At 39.3% G+C, this 23,295-nt stretch overlaps 2 protein-coding genes across 4 annotated transcripts; both read right to left on the bottom strand.

Annotated features, from left to right (window-relative positions):
* Position 1: 1 nt before the first annotated feature.
* On the bottom strand, positions 2–17,129 carry LOC145465390 (uncharacterized). Of its 3 annotated transcripts, XM_081449171.1 has the most exons (12): positions 16,075–17,129; positions 14,887–15,993; positions 13,900–14,269; positions 13,435–13,519; positions 12,859–13,006; positions 9,097–9,234; positions 8,276–8,429; positions 7,422–7,536; positions 6,409–6,647; positions 5,499–5,696; positions 1,445–1,474; positions 2–744 (listed from the first exon to the last, which is right to left on the bottom strand). In XM_081449171.1, the coding sequence occupies exons 1-11, from the start codon at positions 16,158–16,160 to the stop codon at positions 1,451–1,453; spliced, it is 2,664 nt and encodes an 887-aa protein (XP_081305297.1). In that variant the 5' UTR covers positions 16,161–17,129; the 3' UTR covers positions 2–744; positions 1,445–1,450. The 3 variants fall into 3 exon arrangements, with proteins under 3 accessions (XP_081305297.1, XP_081305298.1, XP_081305296.1); XM_081449172.1 differs by lacking the exons at positions 2–744; positions 1,445–1,474 and adding an exon at positions 2,909–3,632; XM_081449170.1 differs by lacking the exons at positions 2–744; positions 1,445–1,474 and adding an exon at positions 2,909–3,643.
* Positions 17,130–17,217: 88 nt separating this feature from the next.
* On the bottom strand, positions 17,218–22,802 carry LOC145465397 (vascular endothelial growth factor receptor kdr-like). Its single transcript, XM_081449178.1, has 4 exons — positions 21,866–22,802; positions 19,056–19,349; positions 18,324–18,493; positions 17,218–17,805 (listed from the first exon to the last, which is right to left on the bottom strand). The coding sequence occupies exons 1-4, from the start codon at positions 21,939–21,941 to the stop codon at positions 17,722–17,724; spliced, it is 624 nt and encodes a 207-aa protein (XP_081305304.1). The 5' UTR covers positions 21,942–22,802; the 3' UTR covers positions 17,218–17,721.
* Positions 22,803–23,295: the final 493 nt, after the last annotated feature.

Consider the following 23,295-nt stretch of genomic DNA (forward strand, 5'->3'; position numbering starts at 1 on the left):
CAACTATTGTGTTTTGTGCACGGTCAAGGCCAAAAAAGCGAACAAAAATCTACAACAAAGACATTTGTCGGGTTTCATAACCATTCCCCTCTATTAACTATGCTGAAATCAGGGGTTCGTTTATGGAGATGGTGGAAGCAAAAGCCTGATCTAAGACCAACTCAAGTTAGCCCGAGTATCATGCCGGGGAAGAGAAGGGAGAGAAAGTCAGGATACTCAGGCTAAGCTCAGGTAAAATCAACAACAGACTCCGGCATGCCATGTTGTTCACTACATAACTTAAAATTTATAACACAATAAAGCAGAGATGCATCGAACTTTAATCACGGCGCTTGCAAAAATCCCAACTCATTGTTACTAGACTCCTCCTGCAGGTATTTGTGGATACTGTGATCACAAGCTAACCTTGAGATTTCTTCCCAATTCGATACTGAAACAGTTATACACGCGCTGATCTACAGGAAATCCACGACGGGCAATTCGTTTAGAAAGTGCAACCCGAAAATTGATCTCAAGCTTTGAGAGAAAAGAGTTACAATCTCGTTAGCTTATTTCTAGGAATGTTTGAGACCAATGAGGCGTGACTGGTCAAAATCCAAGCTTAGTCAGGCTTAGTCCTAATCGTTTTCTCTGTCTTGGGCACGAAGCGCAAGCAAGGTCCTGGCGCAAAGTTTAGTCAACGCACGGGTAGTTCACAGGTTGCATGCTCGCTGATACTTTTACTGAAAGGTCTCTACGACTCACCTAGGAGAAGAAAACAAGTATATAAGTATCAAATCACTTGATCAGTGGGATAATGAAAATAATAGAAGCAATCCCGCTAATTTTCACTATTGTAATTTTTGAAAAGCTTAGACGTAGAGATCTGTAGAAATCCATAAACGATGGCAAGCTATGTAAATTTGATGAAGTCAGTGCTCGTGAGATGACAGGAACCCAAAGGGAAACCTGGCACAAGAATTGGGAGAGGATTAGCAAGTGGCTCGACTTGTAAATGTGAGGTTCCGCGCTGTTAGCTTGGTTGAACGCAGACGATTCCTTTTCAGTTTTTGGCAAATGCTACATGTAAATAACAGTGGGTTGGGGATTAACCAACAACCGGGGAGCAGGATTGGCGTCGTGGAAAGAGCGCTTACCTCCCAACAGTGTGGCCCGGGGTAGATTCCGGTCCAGTGTCATACAATGTATGTGGGCAGTGTTGTTGGGTTTCGCCTTGCTCCGAGGGTTTTTCGACGGGTACACTGGTTTTCTTCCCTCCACAAAAACCAACGTCTCCAAATTCCAGTACGACCAGGATGTAGGGCTCACATGAAAACCAGTTAAGGCTGATGTGGCTTCCTCTCTAAATATTTCAATTTATTTATTATTTATTTATTTATTTATTTGCCCTTCATCCCCTCTTGCTATTAATAAATAATTATTAATCTCAATGATGTCACAGTACCTTTGGTTACCTCTGACTGCCTTCTACCACCTGCAGTGGAAACAAAAAACACTGATGGGAAACCAACTTAACGAAACTGATGGATACATGTACGTCAGAGGTGGGGCTCTAAAAAGGGCGTATTTTAAAAACAATTTTGGAAAGCTTTACGGAGACTAAAAAATGTTACAAAATGAATCTAATTCAACTGCAAGCAAGCTGTTGCATCCAACCTTCCCCGCACATGTTAGTGTACGTACTCTGTTTCCCTTAAAAGGAGCTACGTCACAGTTTGCAGATCTTGAAAAGTTAATCCTAAATTGTTCAAGTTCGTGGTTTGTAATCCGTGTCAATCTTCTCCATCCTCAACCATCCTTGTTCTTTTATGGTTTAGTATTATCTCTTTAGTGTTTTTCTATCAAAGTAAACTATTATTTTCAGGTGTCCTTCAATTTAGAGCTAGTTTTGTACGTGGCCAAAATAACTCAAAATACCGTGACTGAGTTCCTTTAAGCTCTGTAATAGCTCGGCTTCTAGTTCTTTCAGATAAAGTCTTAAGCTTCCACCATTGCCAGGCATACTGGGCTTCAGGGCTTCGCTTCGTTGACAAAGTAACTTTGGTCACCTCACTAATTGCTAGACACTTTTATGTAAGTTTTTAGAATTGGTTGTACATCATGATGCTATTTTCTCGCTGACCATCATCTACATTGATGTTGATCTCCGTTAAGCCTTGCGAGGGATCTTGTAGATAGAGCACACACGCGTAAATATGTCTGCCAAAAATGTTCAAAACTTAATGTGATGTTTCTCATCAAGCCAACTTGATAACTACATGCATAGTCATATTCTTACACTGCAGCTTAAGTTACATGTACTCTCTTTTACGAGTAGCTTTTCACCTGCATGGTGTGACATGGTTTTACCTACTACGGCCTTAAAAATCAGAACCAGCCTGTACAGCGTATTACTGAAACACGCTACATGAAAGTACTCAATCCGCACTGAATGGTCACAAAGAAGGGTTCCAACCAGAATCAATGAGAAAGGCAGGAATTCAAATAAATATCATGTTACATGCAAGTAAACTGAAGGAAACAAAACGTGAAAGCAAAACACCTGTAAATACACTGACAAATACTCCCGTATTGCAATGTCAAATACTGGGAAACCAAGACCTTTTGAGCCACTGTACATTTAGGTTTTCCATGTCCTTTGTGTTATGTCTCACAGGAATACCTCCAATAAAGATGCGATATCTCTTTAATCCATTTTCACCGTATAACCGTGTGAGGATTCAGTAGCACAACCAGCATAAAGGCAAAATGTAAGAGAAGAACTGGTTAGCAATGATACCAAAATACTGTGCTTCGATAAGGTCGATTGTACACTGTCTATGTCCTCAAGTTGTCTCAATGCCACCACCAAGCCCCTACTACCCTATGCTTGAATTTATTCAAACCTTAAAGGAGCTCAGTCACGGTGTTTCGTCTTTTTTTTTTTTTTTTTTTTTTTTTGGCCACCTACAAAATCTCCTTTAATTGGAAAGAAACCTGAAAATAATAGTTTACTAAGATAGGGAAACATCAAAGAGATAACAATAAACCATAAAGGAACAAGGATGGTCAAGGATGGAGAAGATTGATACGGATTGCAAACGACGAATTTGAAAAATTGAGGCTAAACTTTTCAAAATGTGCAAACCGTGACTGAGCTCCTTTAACAACCCTTGAGGGAAACAGGGAGACTCTGACTGGCACTGCTAACGCCACTTAAAACGTTCATGACAAAATGATTACATTATTATCAATATTTATAGTTCCAACTCTGGAGTGGTCCACCTAGTGTGATCAACACAGTCCAATTCAAGACTTTTTCCACCTAGAGAGGTAGACTAGGTGAACTAATACATTTCCATTTATGACTACACTGCAACTGTACATTTGGTTTTGATTTCCACAAACACGACCAATCCACTATTTTCAGTTCTGGTTACTCTGAGAAAGTGCAGCACTGTCTAAATTTATTCAGATATAAAGAACTGTAGCAATCGAAAGTAATTTCAGACTTTTAATTATTGGCATAGAACCTTCAAATTTAGTAGGAAGCTTGAAATAACAGTGAACATTACCCTAGGTACTGGAGAAATAAATGCTATAGCTATTCTTGAACATGTTAAGCTGATTGTCACTCAGTACCAAGGTTGTTCCTGTGGGGAAACTATAACACATTACAGTCAGAATATGATAAAAGAAAAATATAATCAAGAAAATAATAATCTTTAATCTGGTTTCAACTAATTTTGCCACTACAAAGCAAAATCTGGGTAAATAAGGAGCTGCTTTTAATAAAGTTAATTGTCATATTTCTGACTGCAGATAACTGGCTGCTAAGTTATCACAATACACTGCCATCTTAAGACAGCAAAATCAATACAATTAATAATAATTAGTTGTAATATTAATTTCAATATTACTGTTTTCCTGCACGATCTATTGTCGGTTAAAAACGTAATGTTCAAGGTTGGATGCACAGTCCTTGCATAAGAAATACACGGTGCGTTCCGCAGTAAGTATTAGCCTGCTATTCGGGGTTAAGCTGTGAGCTGAGAGCTCTCTTGTTTGTGGCAGAGCTTCGAGTAACCTTGCTCGAACGACAGAGCCAAGACAAGGGAGATGGTTCATACTCTGTAATTCCATCACGCGAAAGCCAACATGAAATCCAGACAAGAGAGCAGCACAAAACCCAAACATGAGTGCGTGCGTACAATGCGCAAGTGAAATTATTTCGTAATTTCACGAGTACACGAGAAATTTTGCGCCAAACGTTGCCATGGAAGTTTGGTAATTTCACATGTGAACTTATAAATTAACGCTTAAATTTCGCGCCAAAATTATGGAGTAATTTGTCACCCATGATATTATGGTGTAGATCCTCTGGTTAAGCTTTGAAGGCCAGAACCCAATAAACAAGTTGATACACTTATAAATTTACTCATTCAAAAAAAACTTTAAAATTAAGAATCAAAAGACAGCAAACATGTATTTTCCCTCCCCCCCAAAATAACCAACACACAATTTGCGCACCATAACTGTATTTACAAACTTAATCTTAGCTTAGTTGCTACAATAATGGTCGAATTGGCTAATTAGTAATGGAAAAACGACACTGCTTAAGTAGGGCTAAAAGAATCACAAGATATAGAGAAGTTCATCATTTAATCTACAACTAGGTATTTTTTCCGTTCTTTTCAAAACATTCTAGCTAAATTTAGGGGTGGCAGTTTGCACTTATACACCACATAACAATACAGTCTACATCATGGATGGTTCTTTTTTTCATATTATTTAAAGCGTGATTTGAAACTCTTTGTCACTCACGTCTGAGTCCTGAGTTCAACTAACACAAGCCCTGGTTAGAACGTTCCCAACACTTTTCAACAATGACATCATTTTTCCAACAATGATCAAACATTTGCGATCAGTATCACGGCATGTCAACATTGTATGCAGTCCAAAACAGGAAGGTCAAACAAGATTTCATTTCCTCCCACATTGGAACTGTTTGACCTGGGCATAACATAATGAAAAACACATGCACATTGCCCATGATGTGTGTACTGTTTTGGAAATTCGTGACTAATATACAAAGGATCTATTGACTTACACTCTGTAACAATGATTACTTGATGCAATTTGCATGCATCATGTGAAAGTGTGATAGGAATGAACTTAGGTTTCCCAAAAGAAGCTGTCCTACAGTGTACAATGCCCATGACTTCACATCACTGAGACTACACCTTAACACAAACTTTGCTTCCTTGTACATATATCTTTCTGTAGAATGTATGCAGTGGCCCCATTAGTCTCAGAATAAGAGCATGTAGCTTTGTGTGTGAAAAATTACAAACAACAGTTTGTGAAGACATATGCAGCCATTCACAAAAGTGTGCAACTACATGTATCTAAGAGCCGCTCTTAAAATGTCTAATGTCTAACAATTAGAATAGAGTGAATGGTGGATTCAAGAACACACAAAAACTCAAGTCTTATTAACAGTGTTCGTCGGCTCAAACCTTTTCTGTGATGAAAGGATGTGTGAGAGCCTGATTGAGTGAGATCCTTTTTGCTGGGTCTAACATGAGACATTTGTCAAGTAGATCCTTCAGTTGCATGACTTTCCGCTTATGTTCCTCGTTCAGCTTTTTGTAACCAAGTAAGGATTCAACCACTTCTTTGTTTGGGTTGATTGTGCCCATTACAGTTATCTTTCCCTAGAAAAAGAAGGTTGCAGTAGCTCATCAGCATTGTGAAACCAGGTCTTTTTGGATCAAAGCACTGTTACAGAGTTTGCAAGTGCTCTTTAAAATGTAAGTTCCACAAATGCTGGGAATGTATAAATGCACAGTCTCTCTTCAACAAAAATTATATACAGAAAATTTATCAAACCAACAATTTTTAGACTTGGCCAAAGTAACACTTGCAGTGTACATAGATATGTGTAGTACTTTTAACTTGTCAAACACTTTTATCACTCTGGCTCAGGGTTTGGGTAGCCACATCCTCTGCATATGACATTAAATAAAATTATCCTTATCCTTCAGAAATCATATATGCAAGTGTCAAATGGTGTGCAGAAGCTCATACAGTCTACACGAGTATACAGTCATGTCCCAGAAAGAAATAGTTATTTTCAAACATTTTCACAAAGTTGTCTGCTTTTTTGGGAATTCCAGGAAATGTTGTTCCATGCCACCCTTTTTATCTAAATTTTTAAATTCATTTTTATAAGGAAACTTCCTTTTTGCTTTTATTTGTCAACGACAACTGGAAAAGTCCAAACCAGAATTTTTGTTGAATGGATTAGTGCCACATGTCAATAACTAATTAACAATTTTCTCATACATACATGTATGTATGGGTGTATTTCTACCAAGCTTAAGGTACCCTCTAATTTTTTTTTCCGAAACAATTAACATGACTTACCCTTTGAGTGATTTTGTCAACCTCATGGTAAAGAAAGTTACAATTTTCGTCAAAGTGTTGATCCCGCAGTGCCCCTTTTCGAATCATCTTGTTGGGAATTTTACCTTTGTAGTCCATCATCAGTTTGAGCATTTCATTGTTGGTTTTTCCAGAAAACATAATCTTTCCAGTGTAAAGCTCAAACACTGTAGTTGCCACAGACCATAAGTCTATGTTGTAGTCATACTTTGCTCCTATAACTAAAAACAAGAAAAACATCACATGAAATTATGGTGCAAACTCTAGCTTGTATTCTTCATTTCCCCTGGCCTGCAAACCAGGCCTCTAGCCAGATGGCATCCAGGCATCCTGTGGACAGCCACTTATTAGAGAAAATTGTCCTATTTTTTTATATGTTGCCTTATAAATTGTTCATTTGAGCAGGCCTTATAGCACATTTTGGACACCCACTTTTCAAATCCTGTGGGAGAAGTGGTGGCCTCATGGTGAGTGTGCTCGTCCCCAGATCGAGCGGTCCGGGTTCAAGCACTGGCTGGGGACATTGTGTTGTGTTCTTGGGCAAGACACTTTACTCTCACAGTGCCTCTCTCCACCCAAGAGCATAAATGGGTACCGGCAAATTGTTGGGGAAACCTAACAAATTGCGGGGGAGTGACCTGCAATGGACAAGCCTCCCATCCAGGGGAAGTAGAAATACTCCTAGCCGCTTCATGCTACAGAAACCAGGATAAGCTCCAGCAGCTATGAGCCATTGGGTTCCAAGGCTTCACTTACACTTTTTTAAATCCTGGGTAAAAGCCTGCTCTAAACACAGACAGATTATGTGTTTGCAGGTTACGTTTCCCTTGGAGGTTGAAAAAATTGGCATTCCACTTTCTTTCCAAAACAGAGCACAAAGGAAGGTCAAATCAGTTCAATAAAAGTTGTGTCACAATTAAATGGACCCATCAGTCTACATGATCATATAAACAACTCAATGTCCATATTTTTTACGATAAAAAAAAACAACTTACTTATTTCAGGTGCTCTATAAAAACGACTGACTAGATATGGAGTTATATCACAGTCTGCAGCAAAGGAAGCTGATCCAAAATCACACAGTTTTACAACAAGTTTTGATTCATTCACCTGCAACAAAAAACAGACAAAATGATTAACAATAACAGGTTTACATCAAAATAGCAATATTGAGAAGAGACCTGGCATTTTTACTTCTGTAGGGGGTTACACAAATCACTGAGCCAGGAAACAATGATTGCTGCCTGAGGACAATCTTTGATAGCTTGCAAAAACACAGCTATACTCTAGAATGTACATGTATGTATGTTGAGAAATACGTACAAAGAAACAAATTTAAAATGATTTCTGGCCTTCAGAAGACATTTGAACTGGACCCTCCAGACACTGTGCTATTCATAGCTAAGTGACTCGAACTACAGGACATACATACATGTACATGAACAGCACCCTGTAGCAGGGCTGTCATTAAGGGCCGTAAGCCGTAACACCTGTTATGGCTGAGTATGCCTGATTTTCCCTTGATGCTACAGGTGAAATTCCCTGTTGTTTAGAGAATTCACCCACAAAGTAACAAATTTGCTATGGGTGTGGACAATAAGGCTACAGGTGACTAAGAAATTAATGACAACCCTGCTGCAGTTCACATGCACTGGATAAACTTAAGGAGTGAAGACACAAGCAAATGTATAGTACAACTACAATACATGTAGTACTAGTGTGTGAAACATACATGCACATTGTAAAAAAGCATATGATAAACCATACACTGTAAGTGATTACAATCTGCCTGCTTAAAAATTGCATGTTCAACTTCTTTTCTAGCTACCAAGATTCTAGTGTACCTTACCAGGATGTTATCAGGTTTAATGTCTGCATGGATTATACCAGTCTTCTTCAAGAGTTTCAGGGCAAGGAATAACTGCTGACTGTAAGATCGCACTGCTTTGTAATGCAGTCCCACGTTTTGACCATACTTGCGTAAAACTTCTCTCAAGTTCATGCTAATCACAAGAATAAAACAAAATATAAACAATTGAACAGCAAATGAATAGCATTACATGTACATATTGCCTTCTGTTAAATCATTTTAAGAGGTACTTGTAAGTATCATTGAAGTAAAACAAAAGAATAAGCCACCACTTGTAATTCAACAAAGGAAATGCAGTTCAATATACAGTGTACCTAAATACTGTTAGTGTACTTCCCCTCCTCCTTAGGTACATTTTTATCTCACAGTAAGCGTGCTGACTGACTAGAGATGTTCCTAGATCCACAAGCACTTGAGGGTAAATGTACTGATTGGAAGAAGGTCCCTATCTTTGTTTCCTTAGGAATAGTTTCCTTAGTGAGCTAAACTTCCCCTTTCTCTGTATGTGTAAACAATATTCGATCATAGTACTTAAATGTTGTTGTTTAATGATACCCTTGGTGCAATTTGGTTTTTACAGTACTTTGTTTCATAAATGTACGTACATTATAATACATTAAGATACAACGTACACCAGAACATAAGAAAATATCAAATAGTTCACAAATACATGTGCAGCACCTGTACATGTAAGGCTAACAATGAAACTTGGGAACTTCAATATCCTGATAGCTAGCTACTGTAGCATGCAATGTACTATCAACAATGTCTAAAATGTGCATACAATTCACTGTACCCACCTGAGTGATTCAAAGACTAAACACAAATGATTCTTGTGAAAGAAGTGTCGAAACAATTGCAGGCAGTGATACTTGTCATCTGGGTCAGCCGAGTTCAGCTTCTTTAGGAATTCAAGTTCTTTGAGGCCTGTTTTGTGCCTATGATTAAACAGATACAGGAAACATAAGAGTGAAACAGTTAGTGTTTGTCACAAGAGGAGTTTGATTATCCTGGGGCTGTCAGTGGCTGGCAATACATGCACATGTATATCCCTAGCCCCTCAATTATAGACACTGCCCTCATTGTTGTGCCAATGGAACAGCTGTTACAGTGAGGGCATTCAAGCTGTTAACACTTAATATATTTTTGTACATTCTTTAAGTGACTACAGAATGAAGGCTCTTCATATTGAAAAAAGGATATAGCATTTTTAAACCGTAAATTAAAACACAAATCTTGCAAATTACATGTATGTGAAGAGTTTTCATTTTCATTGTAGGAATTAGCAAGGAGTGACAGGCCTGCACAACTTCTAACAATGGAAACTTTTGTACCATGTAATATATGACCCCTTTATAGTTTTGCTCTTACGAGTATGTCTTTTAGGGATTTACCTCTTTTATACGATATTAGTGGTGGCTCTTTGAAAATTCGCCGTAGAGAAGGCTGATTTTGTATAAAGTGCCATTTTTCCATTAAAACATTTTTGAGGTTGGGCACTGATGGTTGATATTGTGTTACAAAAGGCAAGAGTTCTTTCCGGCTTTCATGTTTTTGTCTTAGCGCCGATTCCCTTTCTGTGAATTTAATATCTGAAAGGAGTGTTTCGATCAGATTTTTTGGATAACCTCTAGCAAGGAGACGTGATTTGAATTTGTAAATGTTCTCTTCAAATGTTGCTCTTGAAGAGTTAGTTCGTAAGAGTCTTAGAGCTTCGCCCTTCACGAATCCCTTTTTGACACCCGGTGGGTGGCTAGAGGAAAAATGAGTGTATTGAAAGGTTTCAGTTGGCTTAAAGTGTGTTTTTATATCCAGGATGGATTGATCTCTAAATCGTTTGCCTTTGTATACAACTGTATCCAGAAATGTAGTTTCAGTATTTGAAATTTGTCCGCCGATAGCGGTTTAGGTTTGGATTTGTTATTTAAGCCTCTCGCTGGAGTTAAGCAATTTGTGGTTTTAAGCAAGACCGCGGTTTCGAGTCTTCACGATTCTCGTCAGTTGCTATTTTCAATTATTTGTAAGTGGAACAGTAGAGTGTTTAACTCAATTCTGATCCACCAAGGGACTTTTTGGCAGTTTGGGTTTATATAGCCACAGCATTTTGAAGTTGGGATCGAAAAAGGCGCATTCTGATTGGTCCTTGCCAGTCAATCAGTTTGCTGTATTTTCGATCCTATATGCTCTCAAGCTCTAAGTTGTGTTTTTGTAGAGGTGGTTAAGTGGAGTTTTTCATAATATAACATGGCTTTTGAGTACTAGTATCGTTTTGTGTTAAAATACACTATGTTTTGAATGCTTTTGCTCAGTTATGAAGTAAAGCGTTCAGTATATCGTGCGCATTTCTTGATATATTCTTTAAGTTTTGTACGGTACACAATGTACAGTATTGTGTGTTATGTTGAGGTTTCGCGTGTCAGAACGGGGCTCTGTCTGGAAAGTATCACAGTAGGAATTAGCAAGGAGTGACAGGCCTGCACAACTTCTAACAATGGAAACTTTTGTACCATGTAATATATGACCCCTTTATAGTTTTGCTCTTACGAGTATGTCTTTTAGGGATTTACCTCTTTTATACGATATTAGTGGTGGCTCTTTGAAAATTCGCCGTAGAGAAGGCTGATTTTGTATAAAGTGCCATTTTTCCATTAAAACATTTTTGAGGTTGGGCACTGATGGTTGATATTGTGTTACAAAAGGCAAGAGTTCTTTCCGGCTTTCATGTTTTTGTCTTAGCGCCGATTCCCTTTCTGTGAATTTAATATCTGAAAGGAGTGTTTCGATCAGATTTTTTGGATAACCTCTAGCAAGGAGACGTGATTTGAATTTGTAAATGTTCTCTTCAAATGTTGCTCTTGAAGAGTTAGTTCGTAAGAGTCTTAGAGCTTCGCCCTTCACAAATCCCTTTTTGACACCCGGTGGGTGGCTAGAGGAAAAATGAGTGTATTGAAAGGTTTCAGTTGGCTTAAAGTGTGTTTTTATATCCAGGTTGGATTGATCTCTAAATCGTTTGCCTTTGTATACAACTGTATCCAGAAATGTAGTTTCAGTATTTGAAATTTGTCCGCCGATAGCGGTTTAGGTTTGGATTTGTTATTTAAGCCTCTCGCTGGAGTTAAGCAATTTGCCAGCGAGAGGCTTAAATAACAAATCCAAACCTAAACCGCTATCGGCGGACAAATTTCAAATACTGAAACTACATTTCTGGATACAGTTGTATACAAAGGCAAACGATTTAGAGATCAATCCATCCTGGATATAAAAACACACTTTAAGCCAACTGAAACCTTTCAATACACTCATTTTTCCTCTAGCCACCCACCGGGTGTCAAAAAGGGATTCGTGAAGGGCGAAGCTCTAAGACTCTTACGAACTAACTCTTCAAGAGCAACATTTGAAGAGAACATTTACAAATTCAAATCACGTCTCCTTGCTAGAGGTTATCCAAAAAATCTGATCGAAACACTCCTTTCAGATATTAAATTCACAGAAAGGGAATCGGCGTTAAGACAAAAACATGAAAGCCGGAAAGAACTCTTGCCTTTTGTAACACAATATCAACCATCAGTGCCCATCCTCAAAAATGTTTTAATGGAAAAATGGCACTTTATACAAAATCAGCCTTCTCTACGGCAAATTTTCAAAGAGCCACCACTAATATCGTATAAAAGAGGTAAATCCCTAAAAGACATACTCGTAAGAGCAAAACTATAAAGGGGTCATATATTACATGGTACAAAAGTTTCCATTGTTAGAAGTTGTGCAGGCCTGTCACTCCTTGCTAATTCCTACTGGAAAAGGGCAAAAATATAGCAAGCTAATTAGATGCCCTTGTTTAATTGACAATAATAATTAGGGTAAAAAAGTTAACTTAACATAGGAGAGGACGAGGTATGAATTAATTAATACTGAGCAAAATAATACTGGAAGAGTGCCTTTTTAAAACGTTTTCTAGTCGCTAAGTTATGTATAGATAAAGGAAGGTCATTCCAATAGTAACATCCAATAACAGTGGGGCAAAATTTCCTTATATTTATTCTGGAGAAACCGGGATTTAAGTGTTGTAGGGATGCACTTCAAGTAACGTAGTTATGCTGCTCAGGTACCAGAGATAAGGTGTAATTAGACAGTTTTTCATCAATTAAGTGGTCATATAATAGCTGGCAGGTATATAGTTTAACAGTGTCAGGAAGCTTAATAAGACCAAGGTTTACATAAATGGGGAGTAATATGATCACGAAGTGGCACATTGTTGATTATTCTAATAGCTTTGTTTTGTAGTCTCACCAATTGTGACAATCGAGCCTCGTAATTATTACCCCACAGTACGCAACCATAAGTTAAATAGGGATATATAAGTGCATAATACATACTTGAGTTTTCATTCTATAGTGGTCACAAGTGCATGATTGTACAAATGAATATGCCAAATGTTCATGGATCAACCGTGCTTTTAACTGTAAATGTTACAAATGCAAATTGAGCCAGAATTTCATCCCTTGGCTAAACTTTTTTGAAAATCTTTCAAAAATAACTAAATAACTTATTAAGCAGCATCTTACATCATCTCATTGTTCCTAATGATTTTCACTGCCACCTCTTGGTTTCCCCTTGCTTGATCTCTTGCACGTACAACATTGCCAAATACTCCTGCCCCAGTGTAACCATAAACACAGTAACGCTTGTCAAGAACTTCACTGATGCGAATTCCTACAAAAAGAATACACACAATAACATAAATGGTGATTCCATTGCATGCTGATCATTGGTGTACCGTGTCTCCCAGATAAGGAAAAACAAAACGTTACTGGACAAGTTTGATGGTGTTACACGTAGTTTAAAATGATTGTTCTTGATTTAAAATAATACCTTAAAGGTGGTCACTTTTTTGAGGCAGTATAAATTTTTCACTGAAACTAAGTCTTAATGCACATGACTGTATACACAAGCAGCCTTTTATAATCACATGTAGCCAGATGGGTGTCCAGGCATCTCATGTTGAGCACTTACAGTGTGTATAAATAATCGTTCATTTGAGCAGACCCTATAGCACAATCTAGACGCCCACTTTTCAAATCCTGGCTAAAAGCCTGCACATGATACATGCACATATACAAATATATAGAAGGTCATCTTACTGTAATATCCCTCAGCATCATCCCAGTTGTCTGTGAGGTTAGGATTCTCCTTTCCAGCCTCCACTTTTAGAGCTCTTGCAGGACTCTGAAATGAAAAAAAAAATACACTGTATGTAGGCACACCAAACAATATTGACAATAGAAACAATAGAAAGTGATAATCACCCTTGGAATGGTGGAGTTTCCATCTGGACTAGGTTCACTAAAAAAACATCAACTATAACATACAGTGTCTGTGTACAAATGTGTCATTATAAATGTACATGATCGAAAAATTGATGTCACGTACAAGTACATTCTACAAATATGCTAGATTCTTACTAAAAGCTTCCTCTACATGTAACTGTAATTTTTAACTAAAACCTTCCTATAAACAAATAACTACAGAAGAAACAGAAGTGCTATTTTCTGACTAAAACTCTGATATGGCCAAATTATGTGAACAGAAATATATACAGTACTTACACTATAATTGTCAGAGAACATATCATCATCAGCAAACATATCACCAACACCAGATTTTGTCTCACTATCTTGTTTAGATTCCTTTTCCTTCACAGCATCTTTAAGTTCATTCCTTGTTTGACTGTTGGCCAGTGCTATTTCTTTTTCTAAATCCTCAGTGGCTAGCTTTTCCACAGCATCACTATCTTCGCTGTCTGATCTGTCTGCCGATGGTGACTGTGACACAAGTGAGGTTGCTATCGATGGTGCATTTGATGTAGTGCCTTGGTACTTCTGCAAAATGGCTAGCCTTTGAAGTCTTCTTTTCTCAATGATTGCATCTTCATCTTCTTGCTCTTCCTCCTCCATCTCAAAATTGTACAGGTCAGCACTGAAATGTGAGAGACGTCAAAATATGACTGTTAAAGGCATAGCGTAATGAGTAATTTATCATGCTGTACATGAAAGTTACAGTATCTTCACATCAAGGGAGAGTTCAAAATACTAGTTTACGAGGAACAAATGCTGAGGAGGACAAGATAAAAGAAAAAGATGCAAGAATTGTTGTGTATGAGACAACAATCTTGAAAAGTTTAGGTTACATCTTTCTATCATCATGTTAAGCTATCTAGAAATATCACAAGGATATTACTTAGTGAGTGACAAAAAGCCACTCCAAAAATTCCAAGTTCTTGAACCTGTGACTTTGTACACAGCAGTCAGAGTACATAAGTGCTCTGCGACAAAGCTACAGTGGAGAAGACAAGGGGAAGCCAGACTATGTCACAAACTTATGTAGGTTCAAATGTCAACCAGTGTTCAGATCATAGGTTCAACTACTGGTTGACCACTGTTTCAATCAATATTGAAAGTTGACTTGAAGGTTTGTCTGTGGGCAGCTTGAGCAATCAGTGGATAGAAACCTTGAGCTTGTAGCAAACTACTCTGTACATCTTGTACATCTATGTTAAGAATATCAAGAGAACAGCTTAAATAATGGCAACTTACTCGTGGTCTGAGTCTCCTTTATGCGCCTGTCCTTCAGAATAACTCCCCTTGTATTTATCACTATTGCGTCTTCGGCGTGGTGACCTAGACCTACTACGTCGCCTTGGAGATTTACTCCTCCTTCTCGGAGAGCGGCTACGACGCCTTGGGGATCGGCTTCTCCGCTTTGGAGATTTGCTATGTCTTCGTGATCTTGAAGATGACCTTCCTTGTCTCTTTGGTGATCTGCTCCCTCTTCTACCACCTTCCTGTTTACTTTTTCTCTCCTTTGATAAATCTCTCCTTGGTGATCGACTGCCTGATCTCTTTGATCTCTCCCTTGATTTGTGTTGTTGTCTGATGTCAGACTGACCATCTTTCTTGGGTGATTTAGATCTTGAATGGGGTTTAGGCGACCTTGATTTTCTTCCACTGTCCTTTCTGTTAGTGTCAACCTTGGATGAATCTCTCTCTTGGAGCGCAGACTTATCCTTTTCAAAACTATTGCTTTTTAAATTTGAATCACGCCTAGATTTTAACTCAGTTTTACTGCTGTCATGAGAACTGCTATGTCTTCTTGATCGATGACTGTGCGAGTGATCACGAGATCTCTCATCTTTCTGTGAGTCTGTACGTGGTTTACTATTTTCTTTACTGTCTTCTTTCCTCTCTTTATCTCTAGCTGGACTTCGACTCCTTTCCTTGCGTTTTTCATGGCCATCAGACAAAGCCCTGGTGGCGTGCAACTTTCTTTCACTTCCCTGTTCATGTCTTTGTTTCTCTTTGTGTCTGTCTCTGCCATCATCATCTTTTTTATTCCTAGGGAGCCTATCATTTTCATATGCAGATTTTTCGTTTCCCTGAGCAGCCTCTGCCAGCTGTTCTTGAAGAAACGCTTTCCTTCTTTCGAGTTCTAAAAGTTCGTCTGCAATTTTAGACTTTTTCTCGGCGGGTTCGCCATTCTCAGACGCATCTTCCTTGTCCTTTCGCTTGTGCCGTTTGTGCTTGTGCTTGTGACTCTTGTGCTTGTGTTTATGCTTTTTCTTCTTTTTCTTATGATCGTGTTTACGTTCAGATGTCGTTTTTTCGTTCCCAATATGGGGCCCGTCTTCACGAGTTGAGTCACTGCTAAACTCGCGAAAAACAAGAAATGTCATTTAGAAATAAAGGCCGAACTTTTCTTCAACGATCATTTATAATTTTACGTACCTATCTGATGATTCATCTTCTTCTTCTTCTTCCCTTCTGGACTCTCTTTTCTTATCTCTTCTCAGTCCATCAACCTCGGCCGCCATATTGGTTTGCAAACGCGCAGTTTGCCATGCGTTTGCCTCGACCTGGGAATGCTAACAATTACTAAGTGGGAAGAGGACAGTAGAAGACGACGGTTATTAAGCGTTGCGTGACAGAGAGAGGCCAGAGGTTGCAGGTTGTGTACTATGGCAGACATGTCGTCCACCTTTCGACGAGTAGTATGTGTTTTTGGTTTCTAACGATGAAAACGCGTGTCGATCAAGTGCAACGCTACGATCAGCACCAAATTGATGCCGGAGATTAACACGGATTACAAACGACGAGCTTAAAAAATTTAGGATCTGCAGACCATGGCGTTACTCCTTTAAACGAACATCAAAACATGATCGGGAATCCCAAATAATAGAACAGACCTGAGAAAGACCCAGTGCAGACCACAGTTTCTGTTTTCAAAGTATGGATAGGGCTAGGGTTGATTTTGGGACCTACGAAAAAAAAAAAAGTCTAGCAAAGGCAGGGGGCACCAAAGACAGTAAACAAATTCGGCCGTGAATTTCTTTGAGTCTCACACGCGGATGGAGCAGCAGGACCGACAGCAGGAGTACGAAGTAAACCAGTGAGGAAACTGGGGCGAGAAATATCCCGGGCCAAAGTTTGTTGGCTGGTTTCACCGCCGTGGTCTGCAGAACAAGCAATTTTGCTGAGAAGACCGCTAGCGGAGAGGGCGGTGCTTACGCCGTGATCCGCGCTGCTACTCGCCTGTTTTGCAATCGAACACATCCGGTTCTGGCCAAGTTCCAGCCCTTCACGAAGAAAGAGAAGTGCTGTGTGACAAAAGAGGATCAGAACTGAAACTATGCCTGTAGGCCCTAAACACTGCTGAAACGTGTTTGGAACATCGTGACAGCCTTGAGGAACAAGAAGTTGAATCGACCTGGCTGATTAAAGAGCGTTAGGAAGTTTATCGTTCTCTTCCTGTCTGTCAGCGCCCTTTGCCGATGGAGGTGTGCAAGGTATCAGAGCCGTTGTAGAAAAGTTTGAAACTACGATAAAAATGCTGCATATGTCATGAAGGGCTACGCAAGTCAAAAGAGTGTCTAGAACAGAAGGCTCTTTAATATTTCCAGCAATATTTTTAGGTACAACTGCTTCCCTTTAGTTATGCGCAAAACTGTCTGAGACCATTATATCTTTCCAGCTAGTTAATAACAGTGTGCTTAAGTGTGGACTTGTAACAAGTCTTTGTCTCCTGGAAATCCACATCGGCGGATTGCGGTCCCGAAATTTAACAACTGTCTCGCAGCCCGCGTCCCGTAAAATTGAAAACGCGTCAAAAACTGTACAGCATGTTTGCCCTGCTTCTCAAATAAAGTGATAAGAAAACGAAGTGCCTTTGTTTTAATCACTTTTCTAATTTCTGCGCGCGATTAATAGCTCGGCTAATGAAGTCCTCCTCGGCTTTCAACCTTTCCTCCTCTAGCCCTGCCAAGAGGCTCTAAACTTCAATCAGATAAATCCCCTAAGGGTAGCGAAGGGAGAGTTCAGGTTCTGTGTACTAAACCGAGGTTTCTCTGTAGTACCAGCGCTGATTCACGAGCTCGGCTAAGCATCGATTTTGGGAGGACTTGTAAAGGTATGAAGAGCGAAGTCGGTGTCAGTGGTCCCGTCTTCCAGTGTGTCGTTGTCCTGCAAGAAAAGAGGGAGAGAGAGGGAGAAAAGGAAAAAAATGCTAATTTTTAAATGCTCATCACGAGCTTTACTGATGCTCTGTTTGAAGGTCGTGACTACAACATATATATGGTGTCATTGGCAAAGCGTCAAGTCAAGATGGCTGGATATTGGTCAAAGTCTTTTGCGCTTCTATGGACCTCGACTTCCAGGCCAATATCCTGCCCGGAATCTTGGCCGAACAAGCTTGGCAGTTTATTATATGGACTTTGATGAGCCTGCCTCAGCTTCGGGAAAATTTTCGCCTTGCGGGACACAAAGTGTAATCCCCAGCGAGCAAAATAGCGCCATCTTGTCTGCTCGGGAAACCGTTTATAGCGTAGGATTTGGTTCATCTTTTTGCCCGCTCATGGAGCTAGACATATAATAACCGTTCTTAATTATTTTTCTGTCTAGAGTTAGTGTACTAGACGCAAAGAACATTTCCACGAAAAAAGCAGATTTTTTGTCGGATGTCATAAAAACAGTCTACTTACTTGACCATTTACAGTGAATCGGGACGTTCTTACTAAATCTTCATCTTTCAGACGCTTTTTTCCTCGAATCAAGAAATACAGGATTACAGCTAAAATAAAGAGCGTTATGCCAGTCGCCACACCAATGGCAATGTAATCCTTGTCATTGAGTCCTTTTTTGTTTGTTTGACCTGCAAAGAATTGGTTCAGTGTAGATAACGTTACTGGAATCAGCCTGGAGTCTTTGAGTTAGTATTTTTATAATGTAGTTTGCGTCTTTCTCAGGGTCATCCCCTTGCGTTCCGACTTTTTTCCAATCCCCTTCGGCTAATAGTTTTGTTTACGATCTCGACGAACGCAACACAAATAAAAAATAAAGGGTCTGTGGACCGGTTATACTGGGATCAAGAGCCATATTAAATTCTGGTTCTTGAATAGACTTTTTTAGATATATTAAAATTCAGCTTGGCAGTTAGGCTTAGAGGACACAAACAAAGGAAATTGAATGACCGTGTTTATTCATTTCTTTTGTTTGTGTCCTCCAGGCCTCACTATCAAGCTGAATTTCAGATATATCGAGAGTGACCCATTGTAAAGATATATAACGTGTCGTCGGATGTGCGTTAAATTATTTATCGGGCTTGTACTACTTTTTAATGTTCTTGTGCTTCTCAAACAAAGAAAAGAGATGATAGACGTCTTATTGTCAGATAATCAAAAGCTCAATTACAGTCTATTTATTTCTTTACTTACTATCTTCTATAACAAACGATTGTCGACGAGTTTTTCCTTTCTGGTTGGATGCAACACAAGTATACCTTCCTCGTCTGTCATCGGAAGTGACAGCTACAAGAAGATGGCTCTGTATGGTGGTGTCATTGCTCCAGGATATTATCACCATACCCGGACTGTCATCCCTTAATATGGTCCCATCTTTTTCCCATTCAATGAACGGTAATGGGTCACCACCTGCTGCGCATGACAAGTGTGCTATTTCATCATCTTTTGTGTGCAGAACACTTGCAGTGCTTGTTTGAATCGATGGACCTGATCAAGAAATCGAGGAAAGAAAAAAAGAAAATCTTCGAGGGGTAAAAAAATAGAAGAAATCTTGATAAATATGATTTTGCTGTGATCGGTATCTCCTGCCACAATCATAACGGAAGAACTGGACTAAAATTATCATCCCAAAGAACATGCATGTTGCAAATACCCTCCAGAGGTTTTATATTTATACAATAATTTACATATTTATCACATTTGTATTTGTTTGCTTTTATTTTTAGAGTATACATTAATCCGGCATGTATGTTGAGTAGGGGGTTAGGTCGCAATTGGGACTGCTAGTTCTGTTTCTTTTTTTTCCCGCCCCCGTCTCATTCCGTACTACTTTGAATTTACTTATTTGCCTATTTCAAGTTAGTTGTTTGTCTAAATGAATTTATTTGTTCTTGTATTTGGTGACGTATTCAATAAACTAAAACTAACTAAACAAAGTCGCCGCACGTTTCTTGACATGGGTTCCCTATTTCAGACAAATGTTGCCATGGATATTTGATATGCCCTATTCCAAACCTGGGGCCCGTTTCTCGAAGGTCCCGAAAAGTTTTCGCACCAAAACCATATGATTACAACGCTGTTTAATTCACGTATTCTCAATATGAACGGAGGTTCCCTTCATACAGGAAGTTTCAGGCGTATACACTTCTCCGTTTTTAGATACAGATGAACTAAAAATGGCTCTACGGGCCCAAAAAGTTTCCGGGGCTTTCGAGAAACGGGCCCCTGACCCCAAAATTCGGTACCAGCTTTTAAGCTGAAACACACGTCTCTAATACATGGCTTCAAGTTTAGCCCCGGGATTCAACCAAGCTGGAATGGCTTCGATCCATTGGCCTAAATGTTTGACGAGAGGTTTTAGTGGCCTGATTCCCCCTATGACAGTATGAGACGCACGTGCAGGGAATCACGTTATTTTGGGCATCTTTTGTTTTTATGAATACAGCTACCATGATACCCTAGCTGTAGGCTCTTCTCATAGAAAGAATTTGCCATTCCAAGGATCATAATCTCTTGGCCATTCCCCGATTTTTTTTTCTGAACAGAATACCCAATTTCAGGCCACAGTGCAAAACATATCCTATTTTAGACCAAACTGATCAAATCTATGCTCTGTTTCATACAAAAACGTACGGTTGAAAAAAATGGTTGAAAAATGGCTATATCCTGTAGCGCGACGCGTACAAACACGTGAAAGGGACTTTATTGACAGTTTTTCCATCTGTCGCCGCAATTTTGTCACGACTCAAGTTCCAGGAATAACTGCTTAGACTCAGTGAACGGCATCCTTTCAGTTTTAAATAAACATAGTGAACTTGTGTTGCAGCGTTTTTGTTGCGGGTAAGTGGCGTTGCACTAAGAAGAATGAAGCGCCACTTTTGCAACGATTACCGCAATGAAATTGTTGCGAGGCGTGCAAATGCAAATATACTTGTTTACAACCGTCCCGCAAGCGACACGTATAAATTGTGGCAGGATTCTCGAACATGTTAGCCTCAGGTAATGCAGTTCCCTGATGAAAGCTTCACATGCCGACAGGAGGCTTTTTAGACTGCCTTGTGGAGTGGCCGAAATATGTGTTCCGATCTAGATCTTATTACTCAAAATTTGTAATTAAGTCAAGCTAAAAGTCCTTTGTTATCTCAGTAAAGTTTTGTTTGTACAATTCGCGACAGATTTGTTGCGTTTGTTTTGACAAGTGTATCATACTTAGTTTCCTTTATAAATTTAGACGTAAACTGAAACGATACGATGAAGAGAAAGGTTGCAATCTTGGAAGTTGAACTTGAACCCGACAAGGAAAAATAACCAACTGACTGAGTCGCAGCGTCTTACTCTTAAAGACGAAGTATTCTCCATTCCAATAAAAAGAAGAAAAAAAAAACGTAAAGGCCTTGCTAAACGAAGGTTAACTACTATAGTCTCAACTTAAGATTTTCAACTGACGCCCGACTAATTGTGATTCATTGGCCAAACGTCTGCATTTTAGCATTTTCGTCTGCGGAAAAAAACTGAGATGAACAGAACATGCTTCACTTCACGACAAGCAGACCGCCGGTCACGACAAAACTCTGAAATATATGTCAGTCATGCACGATCCTGTAGCCTAAAGTCCTGCTGTAATATTAGTAAATAAAGTTGATTTTCTTAACACGTGCAAGATTACTCAGAGAATTGAATTGACTATGAGAAATTACACGTAAAAGTAGCGATAGAGATATAAAATCTACAGGTTACGTGACCCCTCACGAGCCTAGTTTCACGTGTAGGTTTTTTCTTCAGAATGCAAGTAAGCGCTCGAAAAATTCGTTTAATTGTCACAAGGAATTTACTCGATTTTTTTGGGTTTCAAGTTGCTTTCGCAAAGTTGCATTTATCGAATTGTGGACTTCACCATCAATTGATGCATACAGCGGGGTGGATTGCAGCATAAAATTAAATGTACTTTTTTGAATTAAAGATCCCTTGAAACAACTCATCGAAACTCGCCAAACTTATCTTACCTTCCTCTTCACAACTGCTGACCACGAAAAACGTGTTAATAGCAATGATCAAAGCGTAGAAAACTGTTGTCTCCATGTACACCAAGCTGTTAGAAATCAGGCTGAGTTTAGTGGGAAGCGTTTTGATTCCTTGCGGGTCAGCAAGCTTGATGTTTCCTCGTGGGTCAACAAATCTGATATTTGCTTAGTATCCAGGGCGGAAAATGGGACGTGACACTTCGTGATGATCCCGTGTTCAAAGGGCGGTATGAACGTGACTGGGACTTTTAAAAATAATAAACTGAAAAACGTGGTACACTAATAATCTTCGTCTATCACTGAGGATAATCGAATAACCGGATTGCCGCAAGCAAAAACTGTTTTGACATTTGAACATTAAGCAAGGGCAACATCAGCTTACACTTTGATGATTGTCATGTTGTTGCTCCGTGCAATCCAAATGCAGTTACCTTTCTTCGCATCACGTCAAAAGAAGTATTGTCATGTAAAGCGAAAGGGACCCGAGGACCCAAGCCAAGCTTTTGACAGCTGCCAAACATGTGTTCGTTTGCAAACTAAAGTAAAGGAAGGTAAATAGATCAGTTATGTGATTCAGGCAAGCTTTTTCAGTCAGGGGAAACTATATGCACAACCGTTTAATTGAGAACAAAATATTGAACGACTATCCACCTTCATTCTCCAAAACGATTGATGTTAACCCAAATCCACATATTTCGATTCCGACCCGGAGTTGCAATTCGACAATCTAATTACCGAGTTTCCGGAATCATACACGCATTTTTTTTCAGGGCTGAGAAGATTTTTTCTCACACCATCGAATGATGGTGGCGTGATTTCCTTTTGGAGTCTACCAAGGTCAAAGTCTTTATAAATACATTCCATATACAGCACAAGGTTTTATAATTAAAACTGAGTCAAGAAAAGGCGTCCATTTCAATGATTTTGAGTGACTTCGTCCGCTGCTTAGGGGTCAACAGAGTGACAACTTGGATTACCTCGGTATAAGATTTATGATCATTTGTAACAGCGGGAATTGAAAAAAAAAAAACACTCATCAGTTTCCACCCACTGAAATAATGTAGTTTACAGAGTGGAGGTTCAGTTCTGTAACAACTGACACGCGTTGCTTAACTCACAGGTAACACTAATGAGAGGGCTGAGAGGGGACTGGCTAAGAGTGAAGTGGCCGAGAGGGGAAAGGGGTTGGGGATACCGTAATGATTCGATTTAGCGCCCGGGGCGCTTATATATCCTTGGTACCTCAAGAGAAGGCGCTTATTCGAGACAGGGCGCTTATTCGGGACAGGGCGCCTATTCAGAACAGGGCGCTTATTTCTTGTTGGAGAAACAACCGAATGTTCAAAACAAAACTTTAAAACGGTATGAACCAGTCCGTTCAGCAGGTACTCTGACTTCGCTGTAATATTATA

This window comes from Orbicella franksi, chromosome 13, assembly GCF_964199315.1.
Source record: "Orbicella franksi chromosome 13, jaOrbFran1.1, whole genome shotgun sequence".
In the NCBI taxonomy this organism is placed as follows: domain Eukaryota; kingdom Metazoa; phylum Cnidaria; class Anthozoa; order Scleractinia; family Merulinidae; genus Orbicella; species Orbicella franksi.

Excerpts from the sequence above, each read along its gene's own strand:
- LOC145465390 (XM_081449170.1), bottom strand. The coding sequence starts at position 16,160 with ATGGCGGCCGAGGTTGATGGACTGAGAAGAGATAAGAAAAGAGAGTCC. Across the intron at positions 13,520-13,899 it reads TGTTCTCTGACAATTATAGT|AGTCCTGCAAGAGCTCTAAA; the intron begins GTAAGTACTGTA and ends TTTTCATTTCAG. Across the intron at positions 6,648-7,421 it reads TTATAGAGCACCTGAAATAA|TTATAGGAGCAAAGTATGAC; the intron begins GTAAGTTGTTTT and ends TCTTGTTTTTAG.
- LOC145465397 (XM_081449178.1), bottom strand. The coding sequence starts at position 21,941 with ATGGAGACAACAGTTTTCTACGCTTTGATCATTGCTATTAACACGTTT. Across the intron at positions 19,350-21,865 it reads CAGCAGTTGTGAAGAGGAAG|GTCCATCGATTCAAACAAGC; the intron begins GTAAGATAAGTT and ends TTTCTTGATCAG. Across the intron at positions 18,494-19,055 it reads ATCGTTTGTTATAGAAGATA|GTCAAACAAACAAAAAAGGA; the intron begins GTAAGTAAAGAA and ends AATTCTTTGCAG.